The sequence below is a fragment of the Typopeltis vanoorti genome, chromosome 8 (genome assembly GCF_054136105.1).
Source record: "Typopeltis vanoorti isolate ZY-2024b chromosome 8, IOZ_Tvanoo_1.0, whole genome shotgun sequence".
Lineage (NCBI taxonomy): Eukaryota > Metazoa > Arthropoda > Arachnida > Uropygi > Thelyphonidae > Typopeltis > Typopeltis vanoorti.
In genome coordinates, this window is record NC_143556.1 from 15,192,777 (window position 1) to 15,212,566 (window position 19,790).

General features: G+C 36.6%; 1 protein-coding gene across 2 annotated transcripts in view; it reads right to left on the reverse strand.

Moving 5' to 3' along the window:
* The window catches only part of sws (patatin like phospholipase domain containing sws), a 945,916-nt gene that overhangs the window by 861,578 nt on the left and 64,548 nt on the right, over window positions 1-19,790 (reverse strand). For both annotated transcript variants that reach the window (XM_090396526.1, XM_090396525.1), the window contains exon 2: window positions 10,696-10,777. In XM_090396526.1, coding sequence (XP_090252652.1) covers window positions 10,696-10,777 — 82 coding nt within the window. The remainder of the gene's footprint in view (window positions 1-10,695; window positions 10,778-19,790) is intronic.

A 19,790-nucleotide genomic window follows, 5' to 3' on the forward strand; every position in this document is an offset into this window, starting at 1 on the left:
TTTCAAATCCCAATTGAAACTGGTGACCACTCTTGTAAAGACCAACTCTTTCCTCTCTCCCAACAAGTTAGCCTAGATTGGAAGTTTAGGTACCATCTGTTTAGAAGAACATAAAAAATACATCCATCACTTATAGACAGTCAAGACTAGCAGACCTATACTAGAAACACTGCCCACAGAATCAAAAGGATGAAGACTACTATGCTTCACTGCAGGGAAGCATAGTAGTCTTCATTTAAATTTAAATGTAAAATGTTTCTTAGAACATACAGCTACTCTTAAAACTGCCCTAACTTAAATAGATAGGAGATAACTTCCCAAGATATAGGGAATTATAATTCTTAGGTATCCCATGTAAAACCAAAACATACCTATTAGTGCCCACAGATGACGATTTATGATTTTAATGGCACAAGGACAGCAAAAGTCATACTTCACCATATCAAAAGTTATAGCAGTGCACAGGATAAGATGATCAGAAACATCCATGCCTGTAGTAGAATTCAAACCTGTGACCTGTTGGTTGGAGAGTGGGTACACTAACCATTCGGCAAATCAGGCCAGCAGTGCCCACAGAGGGCACTCTTTCTGGATAAGACTATATTAATTCTATTCATTTCAGTTCGTTATATGTTGCTTGGATGCATGTTGCCATTTATATTGTATCCCTAAAGATGTCTCTATGACACAAAATATTAGAGAAATTAAACTTTGTTAATGCATTCCTTGTTTTCATTCCAAACAAAAAATTTTAATCAAATACTGTAAACACTATTACATTAAGTTTGACAATAGCCACAAAACTTATCTTCCATTTATTTAAAATAAATAATTACTCATGAGGAATTGGTTTTCTACAGAAACACCAGCCATGAATTTTAAAATGAATTACAAACAGCAGATAACTTCATATTCCACCACCAGGGTCATTTCTGAAATAAAATTAAAACAAAAAAAAATGCCAACCTGATGTATACACACACAATAAAAAGGCATCTTATACATCCAGTATTCTTGATAGTGGCAGAGCACATGCTCCAATCACACTTCCATTTCACAGCATCTGACAGGAATAGAATATTTTAATCACCATGGTACTATATAACATTAAACAAGAAGTATTTTGCATTGCATAATGATAAAATATTGAATATCTAAAATCCTCACATTAAATAAAATTTGATAGAAAGGTAAAGATTCTGTGTAATCTCTGTGAACACAGATCCTATTATGCCACATACTACCACCTTGAAGAGGTGGGGGGTGTTTTTTTTTTTCTCACTTCTTAGAATGAACATGTGGTATGAAATGTTTTTTATCATTCAAGAATTTCGTCAGTGGACAGTAATCAGCTGCCATATCTGACTGTACTTTGACACTCCTTTGTGGCTCTGGCTTTTTTGTAACATTTGATCTTCAGAATAACTTTCTTTATTGTAGTTTATTATACTTATAACACCTCTTATACACCTCCAATGATTCTATGGGATTGCAGTTTTGATACATGCTAGTTCCTTATGTTGTTTTTTTACCTGCTGACCTTGCAGAACCTGTCGTGATGTTTCTCAGCTGTTTCCAGGATCAATTTTTATGCCTCTTTGAAGGCATAAAAATTGGGACTCTGGTCTGTTGTCAATGTCTGTTGGTCTCTCAAACTCAACCTGCAGTTGGTTGGGCCATTTCAGCTGGAAGAATTCATAAAACTTCTGAATTGGCAAACACCTGCTTAAACTTTATGCTTTCCCACTGAGATCATCCATTTGAGTTGTAATGTAATTGTAAAATGTGGAAGCTGTTAATTTCACACGGAAAACTAAAGTAACTGATGTGAAGTCAACAGCCTCTACATATATCTGAAAAGTTCTCCGCCTCGACAATAGATGGCAGCACTATCGACAAAAAAAATTTCTAAGGTGGTACATCTGTCATAAGCATCTATGTGAAATTGCAAGTCATTCTATCAAGTAGTTGGTTTTTATACTGTCTGAAGCAAAAGTATTGTCTATATCCCTTGAAATGGATAAAATCGAGTATTGTGCAATTATAAAATTCTTGTAAAAGAAGGTTTAAGGACAAAAGAAATTCATTCGCAGTTCATAAACGTTTATGGGCACTCTTCTCCTTCGTTTTCGATACAGAGTTTAAACGTGGCCGTACCAGCTTTGAAGATGATCCACATGAAGGATATCCAAAAAGTGTAACACCACCAGAAATCACTGATCAAGTGCATGATATGGTATTGGATGACTGGCGAGTCAAAGTGCATGAAATTGCTGAGACTATACCATGTTTCTCCGAAAATAAGACCGGGTCTTATATTAATTTTTGCTCCAAAAGATGCATTAGGGCTTATTTTCAGGGGACGTCTTATTTTTTCATGTACAACATGTACATTAAGTACATCCGTTACAACACATGACGCATTGAATTATGAAGATTCATATTAGACACAACCATGTCCGTTTGTTATCAAGTGCGCATGTTATTCGTGCGTTGTGTCTGTACTGCGATCGGTCATTCAGCACTAAGTCTAGAGTTCATCTGTTTACATAGCCGTTTACCTCTCGTCCAAAGGCGCCCACTTGGGTATTTACAAATACTTAATTATAATTTGTATTATCATTTATTTTAAGTATTAATGTCAACAATATTATTTATTTATATTTAATTATATATTAATATCATTATTTTATAATTCAATACGTCCGTCGTGTGTTGCAACGGATGTACTAAATGCGTCCATCTGGCTGATGATCTTAACTGGGACTTATTTTTGGGGTAGGGCTTATATTACGAGCGTCCTGAAAAATCATGCTAGGTGTTATTTTCGGGGAAATATGGTAGGCATTTCAAAAGAACATGTAGGATACATTTTGCATGAAGAATTGCAAATGAAAAAACTTTGTGCAAGATGGGTGCTGCACTTGTTCCCAGCAGATCAAAAGCGCATTTGCATGAAAATCTTTGAACAGTGCTTGGAGCATTTTAACAAGAATAAAACTGATTTTTTGCTTCGATTTATTACTATGGATGAAACTTGGATTCACCATTACACACCAGAATCCAAACAGCAGTCAAAACAGTGGACAGAAGCTGGTTGTTTAGCACCAAAGAAGACAAAGTCGGTTCCATCAGCAGGAAAGGTCATGGCATCAGTGTTTTGGAATACTAAAGGCATTTTGTTTATTAATCATCTTGAAAAGGGTACAACAATAACCGGGGAATATTATTCCGATCTTTTAACCAGACTTGACGAAACAATTTGTGAGAAAAGACCCAGTTTGCAGAAGAAAAAAATCGTCTTTCATCAGGACAATGCACCTGCCCACAAAGGTGTTTTGGCAATGGGAAAATTAAGGAATCTGCACTATGAATTGTTGGAACATCCACCCTATTCCCCAGATTTGGCTCTCTCTGACTTCTATCTCTTCCCAAAACAAACTCTTCCTCGCTGGTCAGCGTTTTTCTTCAAATCAAGAGGTGATTGCAGCTGTAGAGGGGTATTTTGTAGATCTTACTGAGAACCACTACAGGGATGGGATAATGTGAGATTATTTAGTGAGATTATTTGAGAAAAATAAAAATAATTTTGAAATTATTTTCGTTTTTTCATTGTTAGGCCGAGAACTTTTCAGACCACCAAAATATTAAGAATCCCATGAACTGCAAGAATGACTAACAAGGTGTTAGAGAGTATAAAGACTTCTTGCAGTCAATGATCTCTAAACAAAAGAGAATGTACTTTGGAAATATTATGCAAGCATATGAATCACTGAAAAATGCAATTATGTTGGGAAAGATTGAGGACACGAGACGACTGATGGACAACATAAAGAAACTTACCAACTTGAAATTACAATTGTTAAAAGAAAAAAAGAGGCTGAGCAAGATGGAGAGCCTTTGTTCACGAGTCACCAAGAGTCGAAAACAACTGGATGTCACATAACAATGTATTAGATGTGAAAAAGATGAAATGGAAGAACTAAAACTGTCTACCCTCAAGTAAGAGAAAACAATTCAGCTACATTCACAATTATCAACACCTTCAAAACTAGAAGCAACCTATGAATGATATATAGGCAATTAAAATCAACTGCTGAAAAGAAAATATATTTGAGAACTAAAACAAATGAAGAGAAATTAAGCATTGAAGAAAGAGGGAATCCAACTAGAATTAAATAGTAGACTCATATCTTAAACAGAGATAATAATTCTAATCTATCAGGCTGTAAATGGCATTACCCAGACAATACTCAACTATGCAATCCAATCATGAAATGTATCAAGAGATATAAATTCACAATTTTTGTATGACAAACAAGTAAAGATAATAGTCTAAAAAAAAAAAAAAAAAGCAGCTGATGCAAGGCCAAAAACAAATGAATATGCAAACAAAATGCAATAAGCAACTTAAAGAACCTTAAGAGCACCTTTGCATAGTAAGATTTGGTAATTTTTCTCCCTCTTCAAAACAAAATTTCTTTCAAATGTTTATTAAGTGACCTTTATGGAATCTGTAGACTATCTTAGAAGGCAACACTAACATATCTGGAGCCTCTATAGCTTAGTTCAGTAACAAAGATATCCTCTTGATGGAAAGACCCAAATTTAAATCCAATCTAAGGCAACAAAACGTTTTGTACCTTAGATGTGGATTGGCTAATCTCTAGTGCTGGCTCTAGGGGTTCTGGCACCCCAATGTGATTTTAAGTTGGGTGCCCTTACTTTTTTAACGGTTAAAACTCAAAACATATTTTTGTGTAAAATTGTGTACTTTGAAAAACACATATATTAACAACACAGTGAAAATTGCAAAACATACAAAAATGCACATAGACTAGAATTACAGATACATAGGTTGCCGATTACTGGCTATGGGCTATTATAACTAGAGATGTACAAACTAGAAAACTACACAATGACAAGAATCATTTAATTTTTAATGGAAAAAAGAAATGTAATAAAAAATTAAATGGTTCAAAAGTTTGCTTTTGTTGAGTTTATAGAAGCAAATTTTCATCCAAAATTTCACTTGTTTCTAGTTTCTCGCAGATATTACTTTCTGTTGCGATCATTGACATTCCAACCAGTCTTTCCTATGAAATACTAGATCTTAGATATTTTCTAATTAGTTTGATTCTTGGTAACGATATCCCTCGCCACTTTTACTGAAACTGGAAGTGTCAAAAACATTCGAAGGGAAATTGCCAAATTAATAAAGATGCTTCTAAATCATTTGCATATATACAGTACAATATTTTCAGTGGATCTAAAGCTGTCACTATCCTGTATGATGCCCTTTAAAATTTGTATTTCATTATATTCAGAGGCACAAATCTCCTTTTCTTTGCCATCAGGTCAGCGCAACTTGTAAATGATCATAACATTTTCTTCAAGTGCCCTCACCCATATTAGAAACTGTATAAAAACTGAAATATGTTAAAGTGACTTGTCAGGAGATCAAATCTTTCAGCCAAAGAATTAATAATAGTGTCCACAACTGGAAAAAAAACGTAACTTTAAAGTTATATTGCGGATCGGCTGGTGTTTCGTCTGAACATTCCTTACAGAACAATCTCTTCTTACATCTGTGTAATATACCGCTTTTGAACTCGGGAGAAATTTCTAAATCTAGTGCTAACACTTTTGTCGATTCAAGCATAACATTAAAATTTTCATCCAATCTAAATTCTTTAGTAAAGTCGATTACATTATTTAACGTGTTTATAGATTCACTTAAATCTGTGTTTGGATTCTGAAGCATTTTATTCACTACATTGATCTTGCACAAAATTCATACCAGATATGAGAATACAAAAATCCATAATCTTTAATTTTCCAAGCTATGTTTTTGCTTCATATTTTGTATTATTGTCAATTTGAATATTATCATAAATTTCCACAAAAGAATCTGAAACTTTTCCAATATTAAATCTACGCAAACGAAGAGCATCAATCCTCACTTCCCATCTAGTATCTGATAAAGTTTTAAATGCAATTTTGGTATGCTTTTTCAGTATATCCCATCATTAGTCCCACTAAAGAAATTATAAATTTCTTGTATAGTGCTTTAAAAAACTCATTGTTTCAGTATTAAGTTTAGCAACATCAATGATCACCAAATTGAATGTGTGTGCTGTGAACAGGACAAAGAGTGCTCGGGGGTTAATATTCGATATGTATCTGAATGCTGCCATGTTTTCCTCGCATGGCTAAATTTAAATCTTTTAATTTAAATATGTGGTATGTGGATAAACCTTTAGACTTTTTGAGAAATTTAGTTAGCTACCTTTTCTATTTCTCTTTTTCGAGTTCTTTTGCCGGTGCTTTTTTTTTTTTTTTTTATTTGCAGCTCCGGATAATTTTTTTCTTTGTCTCCATTATGCCCAAATTTATTCTGAAGTAAAAAATCTATTGAACCAAAAATTTTTAAAAAAAAAAAAAAAATCAGCTAACACCAAAAATTTTATAACACAAAAAATAAATGTAAATAAAAAATTAAAATAAATACTTAAAGAAATGCATAAATTTTTCACTGATGCGTAAAACTTAGGTTAAATTTTGGATCTACTTAATGAATACTACACATTCACTGTGTGTTTAGTAATCAACAGTTCAAAGATTTACAAACAAGGTGCAAGGTCCGATCCACAAAAGATGCCCAAATGTCACTGCGTAATAGAGGTTAACCTGGATACATGTGTGCACCTCATGTCCTAAGTGGCAAATGCGTGCTGCATATAAAAAAGAAAGTCGGTTGTGTAAGGTGCCCCCCACCCCCATGACAGAACACCACAGGCAAGCTCAAATCTCATTTAGTGCTTCCGCCAGCTCTATACTACACATAGCAAAAAACAACTTGCTGTTTTTGCTAAATTTTATTAAAAGTTGCAGTATTTATTACAATATATTTAGTGCATATCCACATTTAATAAATGTTAATATTAAAATGTGTTTTCATTTTATTTTTTATACTCACTTCAGTGCCCTTATGCGATGCATCGCCTGCTTACCATGTTAAGTTAGCTCAGCTAATCTCATATGGAGCTGGCAGAGTTTCCCTCCTAGAAGCTCTAGTTTTGCATCCTGCAAAACAAGCAAACTAGCCGAAGAAAGCAATGGGCACATTGGCCTCATAGTCTTTGCTGCTATATTTCAAATATAGAAGCAAATAACCAAACCCAATTAATACACTTGATAATTAAATTTCGGTACATTTACCTAGGTGTAGTTTGACTATAACAAAATCATCTCCTTATCTCTGCTTATTACCAAAGGTGAATTAAAGTACTTTTTGAAATATTTGATTTGTAATAAGTCAGAATATAATGTTCTTATTATGCTCACTTATAATATCTTACATAAGATCTTGGTCACCTTTTCACTATCTTCTATATTCATAGCATCTTGGTAAAAGGTTGCCAAGATCTTAAAAAAAAACCACAATCTTGTGACTACTTATAAACCACACAAAAAGCTAGCAACCCTTATCCACTCCCCCAAAGACCAGCTACAACCTCTGGATTTATCCAGAATGTACCAGGTACCTACACCTGTAGACATTCACACTATGGACAAACAGGTAGGACAGCCAATATCTGTATATCAAAGCACCAGGATTACATCCATTTCCACCACTACAGCCACTCAGGATTAGCAGACCATGCCCTGGAAACCTGACACAAGATCCATTGAAAGAAGCCACATTACTCCATCGAAGCAAATTTAAATTTGAGAGGCCTTTCCTCGAATCTGCTGCAGCACTTACCAATTATCATTCCAACCAAAACAAATATGGTTGTATCAAACTGTCTCTCACATGAGAAACCCTTATTGACTGACAGTCAGCCCAACAGCCAAGAACACCTAACCAAAGCCAACAGGTGGGATAATTATAGGACTTAGTCCTCCTGTTCCATCCTGCTTACTGAAGTGTGCCTATGTGCACATGTTCAATACCAGTGTATTAATCTCTGAAGATGCCAATTTAACTTTGGTGAAATATAGGAAGTAATAATTAAATCTTTTTAGTTATCTACTCTACATAGTTAATTTCCTTAAATAACACAATGCTGGAGAATCAACATATAAGCCTAAACACAAGGAATGACATCAACAGCAGAATCACATACAGTGATATTAGGAAGGAACTTGACATTGTTAGTATTTAGGAATGTTTCAGGTAGTATTGTCATTTAAACAGAATGGAAAAGGAAAGGTTTGTAAAACAGGAATTTTTTTGCCAGATTGAGAAGAAAAAATCTCAGTGGAAGACCAAGATCTAGAGGGATTGATAAGACACAAAGAAACTGGAGTTCTCACAATACTTAAATTCGGAAGAAAATTGTTGACATGAACTTAGCATCAATGGAATGCAGTGCCTGAGTGAATTATGAATGAAGACACATTGAATCAGTTTAAGGCACGGTTGGATGAGCTTTGTGTGTGATAGTGCATACATCCCACGATGAGGCTCTGACTCCATGGAGTTCAGATGTTAATAATGTAAACTTTTCATGCTGTACAGGCATACCACCAATTTTCTGTTCCAGCATCTCCTTCACAGTCCAGACAAAATTACAAGAGCATACTTGAAATTCTTCAAACTACCAGAGTAATTCACCAGGATGCTACAGATGGTGTTGCGGATGTGCATGGAATTGTTTAATTATCTGTCTGCACTAAAAGAGCTCTTGATTTTTAGCTTATTTTGCATACATTTTAGCCTAACTAGCGTTCTTATGCATGGGTCAGTAGGCATTGGTGGTGTCACACAGAAGCATGAGTCCATATCCACTTGCACTGTATTATTTATACTAATACATTTCATTAATCAGTTAAGTTATAAATATTTAAAGTTTCTAGTAACTCATAATGCTTTTGAGATATGGGAGAGTCATAATTAGTGGGTCAGAGGTGTATGGATTATTATTACTGTATGAATGATGCAATGGAAAATGAAGAAAGTGACAATATAGTAATGGAAAAGATAGCACAAAGAAAGACATGGAGTTCTTATAGAACAAAAGATGAGATTGAGTGGTTGGAGAAATGCCTGGCAGATGGTATGACATAGAAGTGAAAGAAAGGGGGAGAGAAAGCACAGCAGGAAAGAGTGGAAGTGTGAAAATAAGGAATGGATTTTGTATGGCAATTCATTGATAAGGAGTCCTTGAGAAGAGTGATAAAATCATGTTCTCCTGGATGTAAGCATAAATGACATCCAGGAAAAGGCTACAGAGAGTTAAGATGAAAGAGATGTTTATTTTGGCTGGTACAAAGTATTTAGCACATGAAAAGTGTGCTATGTGAGAAGACATGAAAGAGTTGCTAGTGCATGCAAAAAAGAAGAGTGAGAAAGTAAAAGTTGAGTCTGTTGCGATGGTATGATAGAAGCAAGCTGAGATAGAGCTATGATTGCAAATGAGTCGGTGCACAGATTGTGCAGGAAGAATGGTGTGGAGTCTGTGGATTTGTGGAGTGAGTCTGTTGGAAGGAAGGATTAAGGTGGATTGCTTGCATTCAAATAGATTTAGCATCAGGAGTGTTGAGTAAGTGTTGTTCAGTTAAGAGTCCAGAAATACAGTCAGAGAAACTAGAATTTTTAGGGAGAATTGCAGGAGAGCATGGGTCCAAGCAACTTAGAGGTTAATGTGAGAGAGTAATCACACGTAGCACCTCAGATTAATTTTAGTGGGTTAAGTAACACAAGGTGTAACAGAGGTTGTGAGATGAAGGGGGTATTGCACTTCATGTATACTAATACCAGAAGGATTCGAAATAATGTTGAGGAGTTTCTGGCATTGGTTAACACAACTTGACCAAAAATTATATGCATTAGGCACCTGGTTGACTGAGGATGATATGGTCATAGGAATAGAATGTAAGGGATTTAGTCTTCAGGGAGGATAGAAAGAACAGGATGTGGTGGGGAGAGGTTGCTAATGATAGCAAAAGAATTAAATCCAAAAAAGTAGAGTTACATCAGAAGGACGGAGATTTAGAGGGTAGTTCATTTGTGGCTATCTGATGTGAGATAAAGGGCCAAAAGGACTAAATATGTAATTGGCTGCCGCTATAATCCAGGGGGTATATGGGAGAATGTAGATGACATGCATCCACAAATTAGCATGATGAGTACAGGTTGAGTAATTATTATGGGGGGTTTCAACTATGGGAAATTGCGAGGAGGAATGGTCATATACAGAAAAGGAAATGGAATTTATACAGCTGCTGAGATATAATTACCTGAGGCAAAATGTAATGGAGGGAACACGAGATTCAAGAGCGCTAGATCTGATCATTGCAATAGGGAACTTAACACTAACCAATCTAGCTATGCTGCCTCTGCTTGGAGAAAGTGATCATGTAGCTTGATCTGGCAAGGCTCTGGAACCAAGGGTGCCAGAAAATCTGGTGTACCTGTACTATCATATAAAATCATAACATTAATCAAGCTCCACCTGAGGATACATATTAGGAATCTGATGAAGTGACATTAATGAAGTTATAAAATTAGTGCAAATTTTAGTTCATTTTAATGTCAAACACCAAACATGAGTATATTAACTTTCAGTCAGAAAAACATGAAATAACAAAACTGGATAAACACTCATTCAATTATGACTATATAGTTTAGTATATTATTCTGTTCTCTCCATAACATAAATAAATGAAAGTAGAAAGTATACATACCTTTGGTTTTTAATTTGCAAAATGAGAATATTATTCCCATTCCTACTATCACAATAAACAGTATTATAGTAAAGATGGTCAACTGAAAAAAAAAATGAATTACCTTTGAAAAAGGTGTATTTATGAAGATAAAATGTTAAATCATTTTTTTTTGTAGTTATACATTTTTAATATTTAAAAAAAAAACAAAAAAAAACTGTCATTTCAGAAATGAGCACAGGATTTATGGCTGAAGTAAGTGCTTTTTACCTCTGATTAATTTATATTAATGTTAATGGCAAAGGAATCAATTTGATGTCATATTTCATAACATACATGATTTTATGAGAATTTAGTCTGATGCAAGTCAAAAATATCCCAAATTAAGCATATAACAGTAATACATCCTCTGTCTAAAAAGAAACCTAACTTTTGATAGAAAATAAAACACAGGCTAATTATAATTATTCAAATCATTTATTTCAATCAATATACTCACCCTCAGCTTCAATACAGCGTTTAGCACAGTCAATTAATTCATTAAATGAGTTTTTTTTTATATCAGTTTCTGGGATACTGTTGAGGATCGTGGTTATTGTGGCTTGAACGTTTTAATGGTCGTATTGCTTTCCTTTCAGTGGCAAATGAAGTCAGGGAAAGGGAGAGAAGTCACAGGGTGCTAAATCAGGTGAATACAGCAAGTGATACAACACACAAACTTCGTTTTTGCTCAAAAACTGTCTCACAATGTTCGAACAGTGAGATTGTTTTAATGGTCGTATTGCTTTCCTTTGAACAAATGAAGTCGGGGAAAGAGAAAGAGGTCACAGGGTGCTAAATCAGGTGAATACGGCGAGTGATACAACACACAAACTTCGTTTTTGCTCAAAAACTGTCTCACAATGTTCGAATGGTGAGATGGCACGTTATTGTGCAAAAGTGACCAGCTGCCTGCATCACGATATTCATGCTGTATGCGATGAATTCTCACTATCAATCAATTCAAAACTTAGAGATAAAACTCACCATTGACCGTTTGGCCAGGCGGAACAAATTCTTTGTGGATAATGCCCTTGGAATCATAGAAACAAATCAGGATTGTCTTTACTTTTGACTTCTCCAAGCGACTTTTTTTTTCAGATGCCCCTCTTCTGGTGAAGAGGGGCATCTAAAACTCCAATCAGCACTCTGGCGCTTTGTTTCAGGCTCATACTCAAAACACCACGTTTCGTCACCAGTAATGATCGTTTCAAGGAAGTTTGAGTCCTCACAGTGTTCAATTCGATACATTTTTTGATAATTGGTCAACTTGTGGGGAACAAATCGCGAATTCAATTTACGAAGGCCCAAAATCTCGGTCAAAATGTTGTGCATAGTTGATTTTGGAATCCCCAATTCATCTTCAATCAATCTAACGATCGATTTTGGGTTTTCTTTGATGAAATCGCACACTTTTTGGATGTTAACTTTGCTCAGTCCAGTTTTTGGAAGCCCAGCTTTTCGTTGTCCTCAAGCATCTCACTCATTTTCACGACCACTTTGAAATCACTTAAACCATTCGTAAATGTGAGTACAGGATAAGCATTCATCACCGTATGCTTTTTGAGGCATTTGATGCGTTTTGGTAAAACTTTTACCAAGTTTAACACAAAAGTCATTCAGCTCTCTGTTTGAAACTCATTTTCCAACCGTTCATCAAAACACACTGTCACTCTAACTCTGCTTCTAATGAAACAAATGTCATAAACAGTTGACACAACACTAATGAAGGTTGTCGCTTTTGACAACAAAAAAAGATACAACAGGTAGCACCACTAGTTTCTTCTATTTTCGAAAAGTTCGATTTCTTTTTGGACAGAAGGTGTATAATGCATGATGTTCAACACCATGCATTATACACATTCAACAGAAAGAATCATCAAAATGATTGCTCTTTGATAACTAGATCAATGTGTTGTAAAAAAGTTTTTTCACTGGTTTACAAAGTATGAAAGTTTACATAGTCACTGAAGTATGCATTTTTTTAGCTTGGACTGCAATGACATTTGTTAGAGAACCAGAATTTCGATAAAAGTTAGGGGAGGGGAGTGAGAATAAAAGTGCTCGTTTGATCCAACAATTGAAATTGTTGGATCAAAACAAGTGCATGGATCAGAAGAATGGAAGAAGTTATCAGACCATTTCATCATGTTACAATAATTTTGTTTTTGATTTTAGCCAATACAATTTGGTAAGTTAATTCCTGATTGCTAGCCTATCTTCATTCATTATCTAGGTGGATACTTAACCGAATGCAAACAGGTAAGGACTGCACATTAGGTCAGAACTCCTGGTCAGTTCTTCACATTCCATAAAGGCTATGCAAAGGTCTCCTCCCTGTTACCTAGCTAGCTTTGAGTGTGACTCAATGGAAGCCAAACTTAGAACAAGAAATACCTAGGTAGAAGTCATTTCCAATTCCAATCCATAGATTAAACTTGCTGTAACTATCCTAAATCCTGTGCACAGTAGTAATATGGTGACACCATTTTGTTACTTGTATATGAGAAATACTTTTGCTAACTGTCTAGTTCACAATATCTGAATCCTAGTCATAAAGACCTCAAGGAGGAAAGTGGTCTCAAAAATGACTGTCACCTTAATTCTGAGCATATATATACCCTGTGATGCGTGTTGTGCATTATAAGATACAAAGAGAAACTATTATTATTACAGGCGACTCCAGGGAGTCCTTAGACTCATTGAGGGAGGCCCTTAACATCATGTCCACACAACTATATGACATTCTCACATTATCTATCATAACTTGCCTTGAACTCACTCACCGTCATAGCACCCACAACAGACTCTGGCAGCTTATTCCACTCATTTACCACTCTAAAAGTAAAGACCCCAGCTCTAACACCCTTGTCCAGTTTCCATAGGTGCCCCCTAGTTCTCCTACCACCAGTCCTGATTTCAAAAATATCCTCTAAATTAATCCTATAGAAACCCTTTAGCAATTTGAATGTCTCAATCATATCTCCCCTTTTCTGCCTATCAATTAATTTCTGCAACCCACAAATCTTCAATCTGTTCTCATAAGGTTCATTCCATAAAACTGCTATCATCTTGGTCACTCGCCTCTGGATCCTCTCCACCTCCTCCCCATCAAGAAGAAACCTAGGTGACCAAATCTGGGAACAGTAGTCGAGATGAGGTCTTATCAATGCTCAGTACAGAGGTACAATAGCTTGTTTCTGCTCGTCAAAGTATTTTTCAACAACCAAGTGAGTTAATGAGCTGATTTAGCCACTTTTGCAATGTGCCCCCTAAACTTCATCTCCCTATCCACCAACACTCCCAAGTCCCTGGCCTCATCAATCTCCTGGAGTACAGTTCCACCAATGTGGTATACTGCTGCTAATCTTTTCACCCCAAAATGCATAACCTTACATTTTGTCACATTAAATTGACATCCATATCCATTCTCCCTAGCCCAGAACTCCAATCTATCCAAGTCGTCCTGCAAGATTTTGACATCTTCTGCATTCACTATTGCCCTACCTAACTTTGCATCGTCAGCGAACAAATGAACTGTTCCTCTTAGATCCTTCCCTATATCATTAATGAACAAATTAATCAGCAGTGGTCCAAGAACAGAACCCTGCAGCACACCACTAGTCACAGGCCGTCTTTTGGACTCTACTCCTGAATAAACTACTCTCTGATATCTCTCCATCAACCACCCAAACTATGTGAGGTCAACTGCTTTTTTTGTGTGTGTGTGTCTCCTTCATCTATAAGGCTCATCTATAAACCTATAATACATATGTACTGTGAGAGGATAAGGTAGTTCCCCCATTGTATTTATTTCTTGCATTGTCTAGAAAGCCTGACCAACAGAGCAAACATAACTTTTTCAAGCCACTTTATTATTCATCATTATTTTTAGATGGAATTTTCCAGGTAACACTCTCCTTCCAGATTAGATGAGAATCATCCTGCATCATCAGTTCAATCCAAGTGGAAAGACAGAAAGTGTCTTTATATAATATATAAATGCAGGCATTATATAAGAAGAACAGAAGCATTTGTGCTAGGACAATACTGGATGAAGCATCAACTCCTTCTCCAAGTGAGATACACGAGGAGTTTGTCTGCTTTTGAAGAGAAGTCTTCTCCACTCCACCACCATTCCTACTGATTTAGGCATTCCTTCTATGTCAAGGTCCATTCCAGAAGCAGAACTTTTCCGTCCATCTTCCTAGTTGGAAGTGAAGAATATTTCAGCACAAGTCGGCAGCAGTAAGGCATCAGCTACAGGACCAGAATGCCTTACTGCTGCCGAACTTCGACAGGTTCCTCTGCCTATCTTGCAAGATTTAATTTATTTACTTTGGTTTACTACATGTCTACAAATGTATCTTCACCAGTCAAGAACAATATTCATTCCAAAGAAGGAATATGTATCTACATCCTTTCTGTCTAATTACATTTGCTCCTGTTCTCTTATGTCTTTCATAAATTATTAGCTAAACATCTGCAGTCATACATCCAAAATGATTTCAGGCAGAAGGCATTCATCCCTGGAGAAGGCTATCCTGAGAATATCTTCATTCTTTCCTCTCTTCTCTCTCTGAATCTTGGCACTAACTTTGGTCTCTCTTTATGGCATCGATCTCTAAAAGGCATTTGACAGGTCTCCCTTAAAGTTATACTTTGAGCTCTATCTATTACAGAATGTCCAGAAGCTTTCCTCACCTACATAACAAAGATTTACTCTGCAAATTTCCTTACCATCACCCAGGGCTTCAAATCAATGTCTATCCCAAGAAGACCCTCTCTCTTTCTTTCCTATTTTCTTCAATCGTGTTATTGAAGTGTTTCTTCACTATCTTCCACTCTGAAACAACCGGTGTTAATGCTGTGGCATTTTCTGATGACCTTTATACTCATAGCCTCTACTAGAGAAGGCTTGAAGGAACTCCTCAACCATAGGAAACAGTTGACTTCTTTCAAGTTCATGGCTTAAATATCAATGTCGAGACTGAGTTTTCCCTGCACAGCAAATCCTTGCATGCTATCTCCATTTTAAAGGAGTGGAGATACCTTGGTGTTCTCTCTCTCCAGCGGGCCATTCCTTTTTCCCATCCAGTGTGGGATCTTTTCTTCCTTCTCTCTGTAAAGCTCCACTTAAGCTTCAAGACTTTTTATTCTGAATTATTTCCTTCTTCCTAGACTATCATAAGTTAGTCCTAGGTAAAGTCTCTCTCTCTCTCTCTCAGTACTATGCCAGATAACAGTTTGCTCAGCCATCCATTCATGGTAATGCCTTCCTCACGATGTGCCACTAGCATTTTACTATGCCACCATAAACCATGGAAGTCTTTTTATTCCCTTGTTGTGATGGTTAGTGCCTAGATTGCATCTATCCAGGTTACAGAAATTTTCTATCTCCTCTTCAAAAGTATCTCTTGCTGCCTCTAGGACTTCATGTATTAAGGATGATTAGAGACAACCCTCTGGATGGGTGCTTGATGGAAGGACATCAATTACGACTGCCTTGGCTGAACAAAAGAGATGGGCTTTAATGTTGCACACCATTCAATAGATGGAGCTGCATTACAAGAATCTAAATATGTCCTGACTCAGCATCAATGGATCAGGGATGGAACTCACTTCCTGTCCGGTTCTGAATATATAGATTTAATTACAATGAGAATCAATGCTCTGCTGACTCGAGCTTGTACAACTTGGGTAAAAGTGATGACAAGAAATGCAGAGCAGACTGTAGAAACTTTGGCTCATGTTGCTCAATGTTGTTACTGCACACATGGAGTAGAGGTCAGAAGACACAATGCAATAGTGAGGGTTATGAAGAATAGGTTGAAGAAAACAAAGGTTGGATGACAGCAGTAGAACACCACTATAGGACTAACATTTGCTTGAGGAAGCTTGACATTATATAGTAAAGAGAGGAGATGAGTTAATCTTTATTGATGTAAAAGTTGTGGGTGCTGGATGACCACTCAACCCCTCCATGAGAAAGCTGCCTACTATGCTGAAACCAAGACTTGGTAAGGCTACTTCAGGAAGAACACCACACTGCACCAAAACCAAAATTTACCTCTGCCTGTATCTTTTAAAGGTGTGTGGTGTCAGTTATATGGACTTACTAAGCTTTGGACTCTCTTGAACTGATTTCAAGATACTCTCTTTGCAGGGGACACTGGCAGCATGGAGGACTTGCCAGAGAATGACTTTTCAAATTCCCATGTCTGGAGTTGGACAGCACAGGATATTGTTGGGGCCTAGGCCTCTTCTGGGCCTACATGTGGGACCATAGTATATAGCACTGTGTCAATGCAAAGTCAGGAAAAAAAATAATAAATGACTAACTACACTCCTCTCCATGATATGCTGTTTCAGGTAATTATCCCTCAGTAACTGTATAAATTCCATTTCCATCTCAACTTGCACCCTTTCTTCCCTCTAGTCTATGTTCCCATAGTTGAAGTCACCATAACTGCTCAGCCTACACTCACTGTGCAAATCTGCTGATAGCATCTGTGTATGGTCTCCCTGGTAAATAAAGCAATTATCAATATACTTTGTCTACTGGCTTCTATCTTGGCACCAGATAGTTTCAAATGAATTCTCACTCAGATCTAAATTCCTTCCAAACTTCTATTTTTGCTGGTTGAAGATATTATCATCAGCACTATCCCGCCTGTCCCATTCCCCTCTATTCTCCCTGAAAATATAATACATTTTATATTCTATCCCTGTAACTATATATATATATATTCTGTCAACTAGGACTTGCTGATACTGATAATTTTTGGCCAAGTCAAGCTGACCAATGACATCTGGAGAGACTTGTTCTAGGAACAATGAATGTTAGGGCATGGAAACTAGAGTTTCCAGGCTAGCAGGGGCGTCTTCTTATGGGGAAAGTCACTTGGGAAAATTAATCAGCGAATGATGGAACAGCCATGAGTCCATATGGGTAGCATGGTACTATCTTATGAAACCAACATGAAGCTATTGGTTATAATGTATTTTCTGTCTGTCAATTGCATATTCTCTTTGCCTATTCTGAGGGATAAAAAAAAAAAACAAGTTTTCGGGAGGAAACCTTCCCTCTGTATGAGAGTGGCTAACTCACCTTTAGTCAAAACAGACCACATAAAAATTCCTCATGTTATGGAGAGGAATCAAACCCAGGTCTTTCCACTTGAGGCTCTAGTCACTTGGGAAATAGAATGTGTAGCAAATAATAATAATACGTATGGAAATGGTAACAATGCATTGATGTTTCTTTATACAAAGGCCAGGAGTATCAAGAATAAAGGAAGTGATTTGGTGACCTTAATAGCTTCAGATTGTCCCAAAATTATTGAAATCAGTGAAATGTGGTTGACAAGGATAAAGGATTAAGTCCTTGCATCAGAGGATGATTTTAACTAAGATGTCAGTCTTGTCTCCTATTGATGTGGGAAACATGCAATCTTCACTTGGAGGCTGAATAGATAGGCAAAAGCATCAAAGAGAAAGGAATTTATGTGGAATTATAAGGCAGGTGACTATAATAATCTTAGAAATCAAGTTTGGACAGTTCCGAGGATTAAAGAATTGCAAGGGACAGATATCAGCAGTGCATAGAGTAGGTGAAGAATGATTTATCAATAGGAATGGCAATTGTATTCCTCGTGTGAAAAAAAAGTGCAAGACTAATGAAATTATTATTATTACGGGTATCTACATGGAGTCAGTAGACTCATCGCAGGAGATCCAAACTAGCAAAAGAATATCTGTCATATCTCTTCTTGAATTCATTTACAGACGAAGAGCTCACAACTAAGTCAGGCAATAATGAATTCCAATCATTCACCACCCTCCAGGCAAAAAACCTTGTTCTGACACCCTTGTTAACCACACTCTTCTTTAATTTCCAGGGATGACCTCTTGTTCTTCCATCACTATCACACAGCTGAAACATTTCCCCTGCATGAATCCTATAAAAACCTTTCAGTAATTTAAATGCTTCTATCATATCCCCTCTTCTCTGCCTATCAACCAATCTCTGCAATCCACAAGCTCTCCATCTACCAATGTAATGAGCATTTTTTACATCACTCACCAACTTGGTCACTCTTCTCTGAACCCTCTCCACAGCTTCCTCATCTCCAAGGAATCCAGGTGACCAGACCTGAGCACAGTAATCCAAATGTGGAAGTATCAACGCTTTATAAAGCGGAATAATAACCTCTATCTCTGGATGTCAGTGTGTTCCTCAACAACCAAGTAATCCTATGTGCAATCTTGGACACCTTAGCAATGTGTCCTCTGAACTTCATCTCCCTATCTATCAACACCCCTAAATCTCTAGCCTCATCAATCTCTTGGAGTACTGTTCCATCAATGTAGTACACAGCTGGTAATCTTTTAATCCCAAAATGCATGACTTTACACTTTTCCGCATTGAACCGACATCCATCATCTTTTGCCCATTCTACCAGCTTATTTAAATCATCCTGCAAACTTTCAACATCAGCTTGATTTTTTATTGTGCTACCAAACTTTGCACCATCAGCAAACAACTGAATATCTCCCTGTAAGCCATTTCCTATATCATTTATATACAAATGAAACAACAATGGCCCAAGCACAGAGCCCTGAGGCACATCACTGGTCACCTGCCTCATTCTAGACTCTGCTCCTCCATACACCACCTTATGGTATCTCTCCCTGAGCCATTCCCCTATCCATATCACCAATCTAGTATCCATTCCCATCTGCTCCAATTTGCGTAAGTGTTCCATGGGGTATCCTGTCAAAAGCCTTAGCAAAATCCAGAAGTACCACTGTGTAGCCAGTTCCTTTGTCCAACTCATTCTATTATTCTTATTCTATCATGTCATTCTATTATAAAAAGTTAATAGATTGCTAAGGCAGGATCTACCTTTAACAAAACCATGTTGGCCTCTATAGAGTATCATATCCTGATCCACCCATTCTTGAATTTTATCTTTAACCAACTTTTCCAATACAGTGGTATCTCGCTAATCCGAACTAATAAAAACCGTGCTCGTTCGGATTATCGAATTTTCTCCCAAGAGACAACAATAACT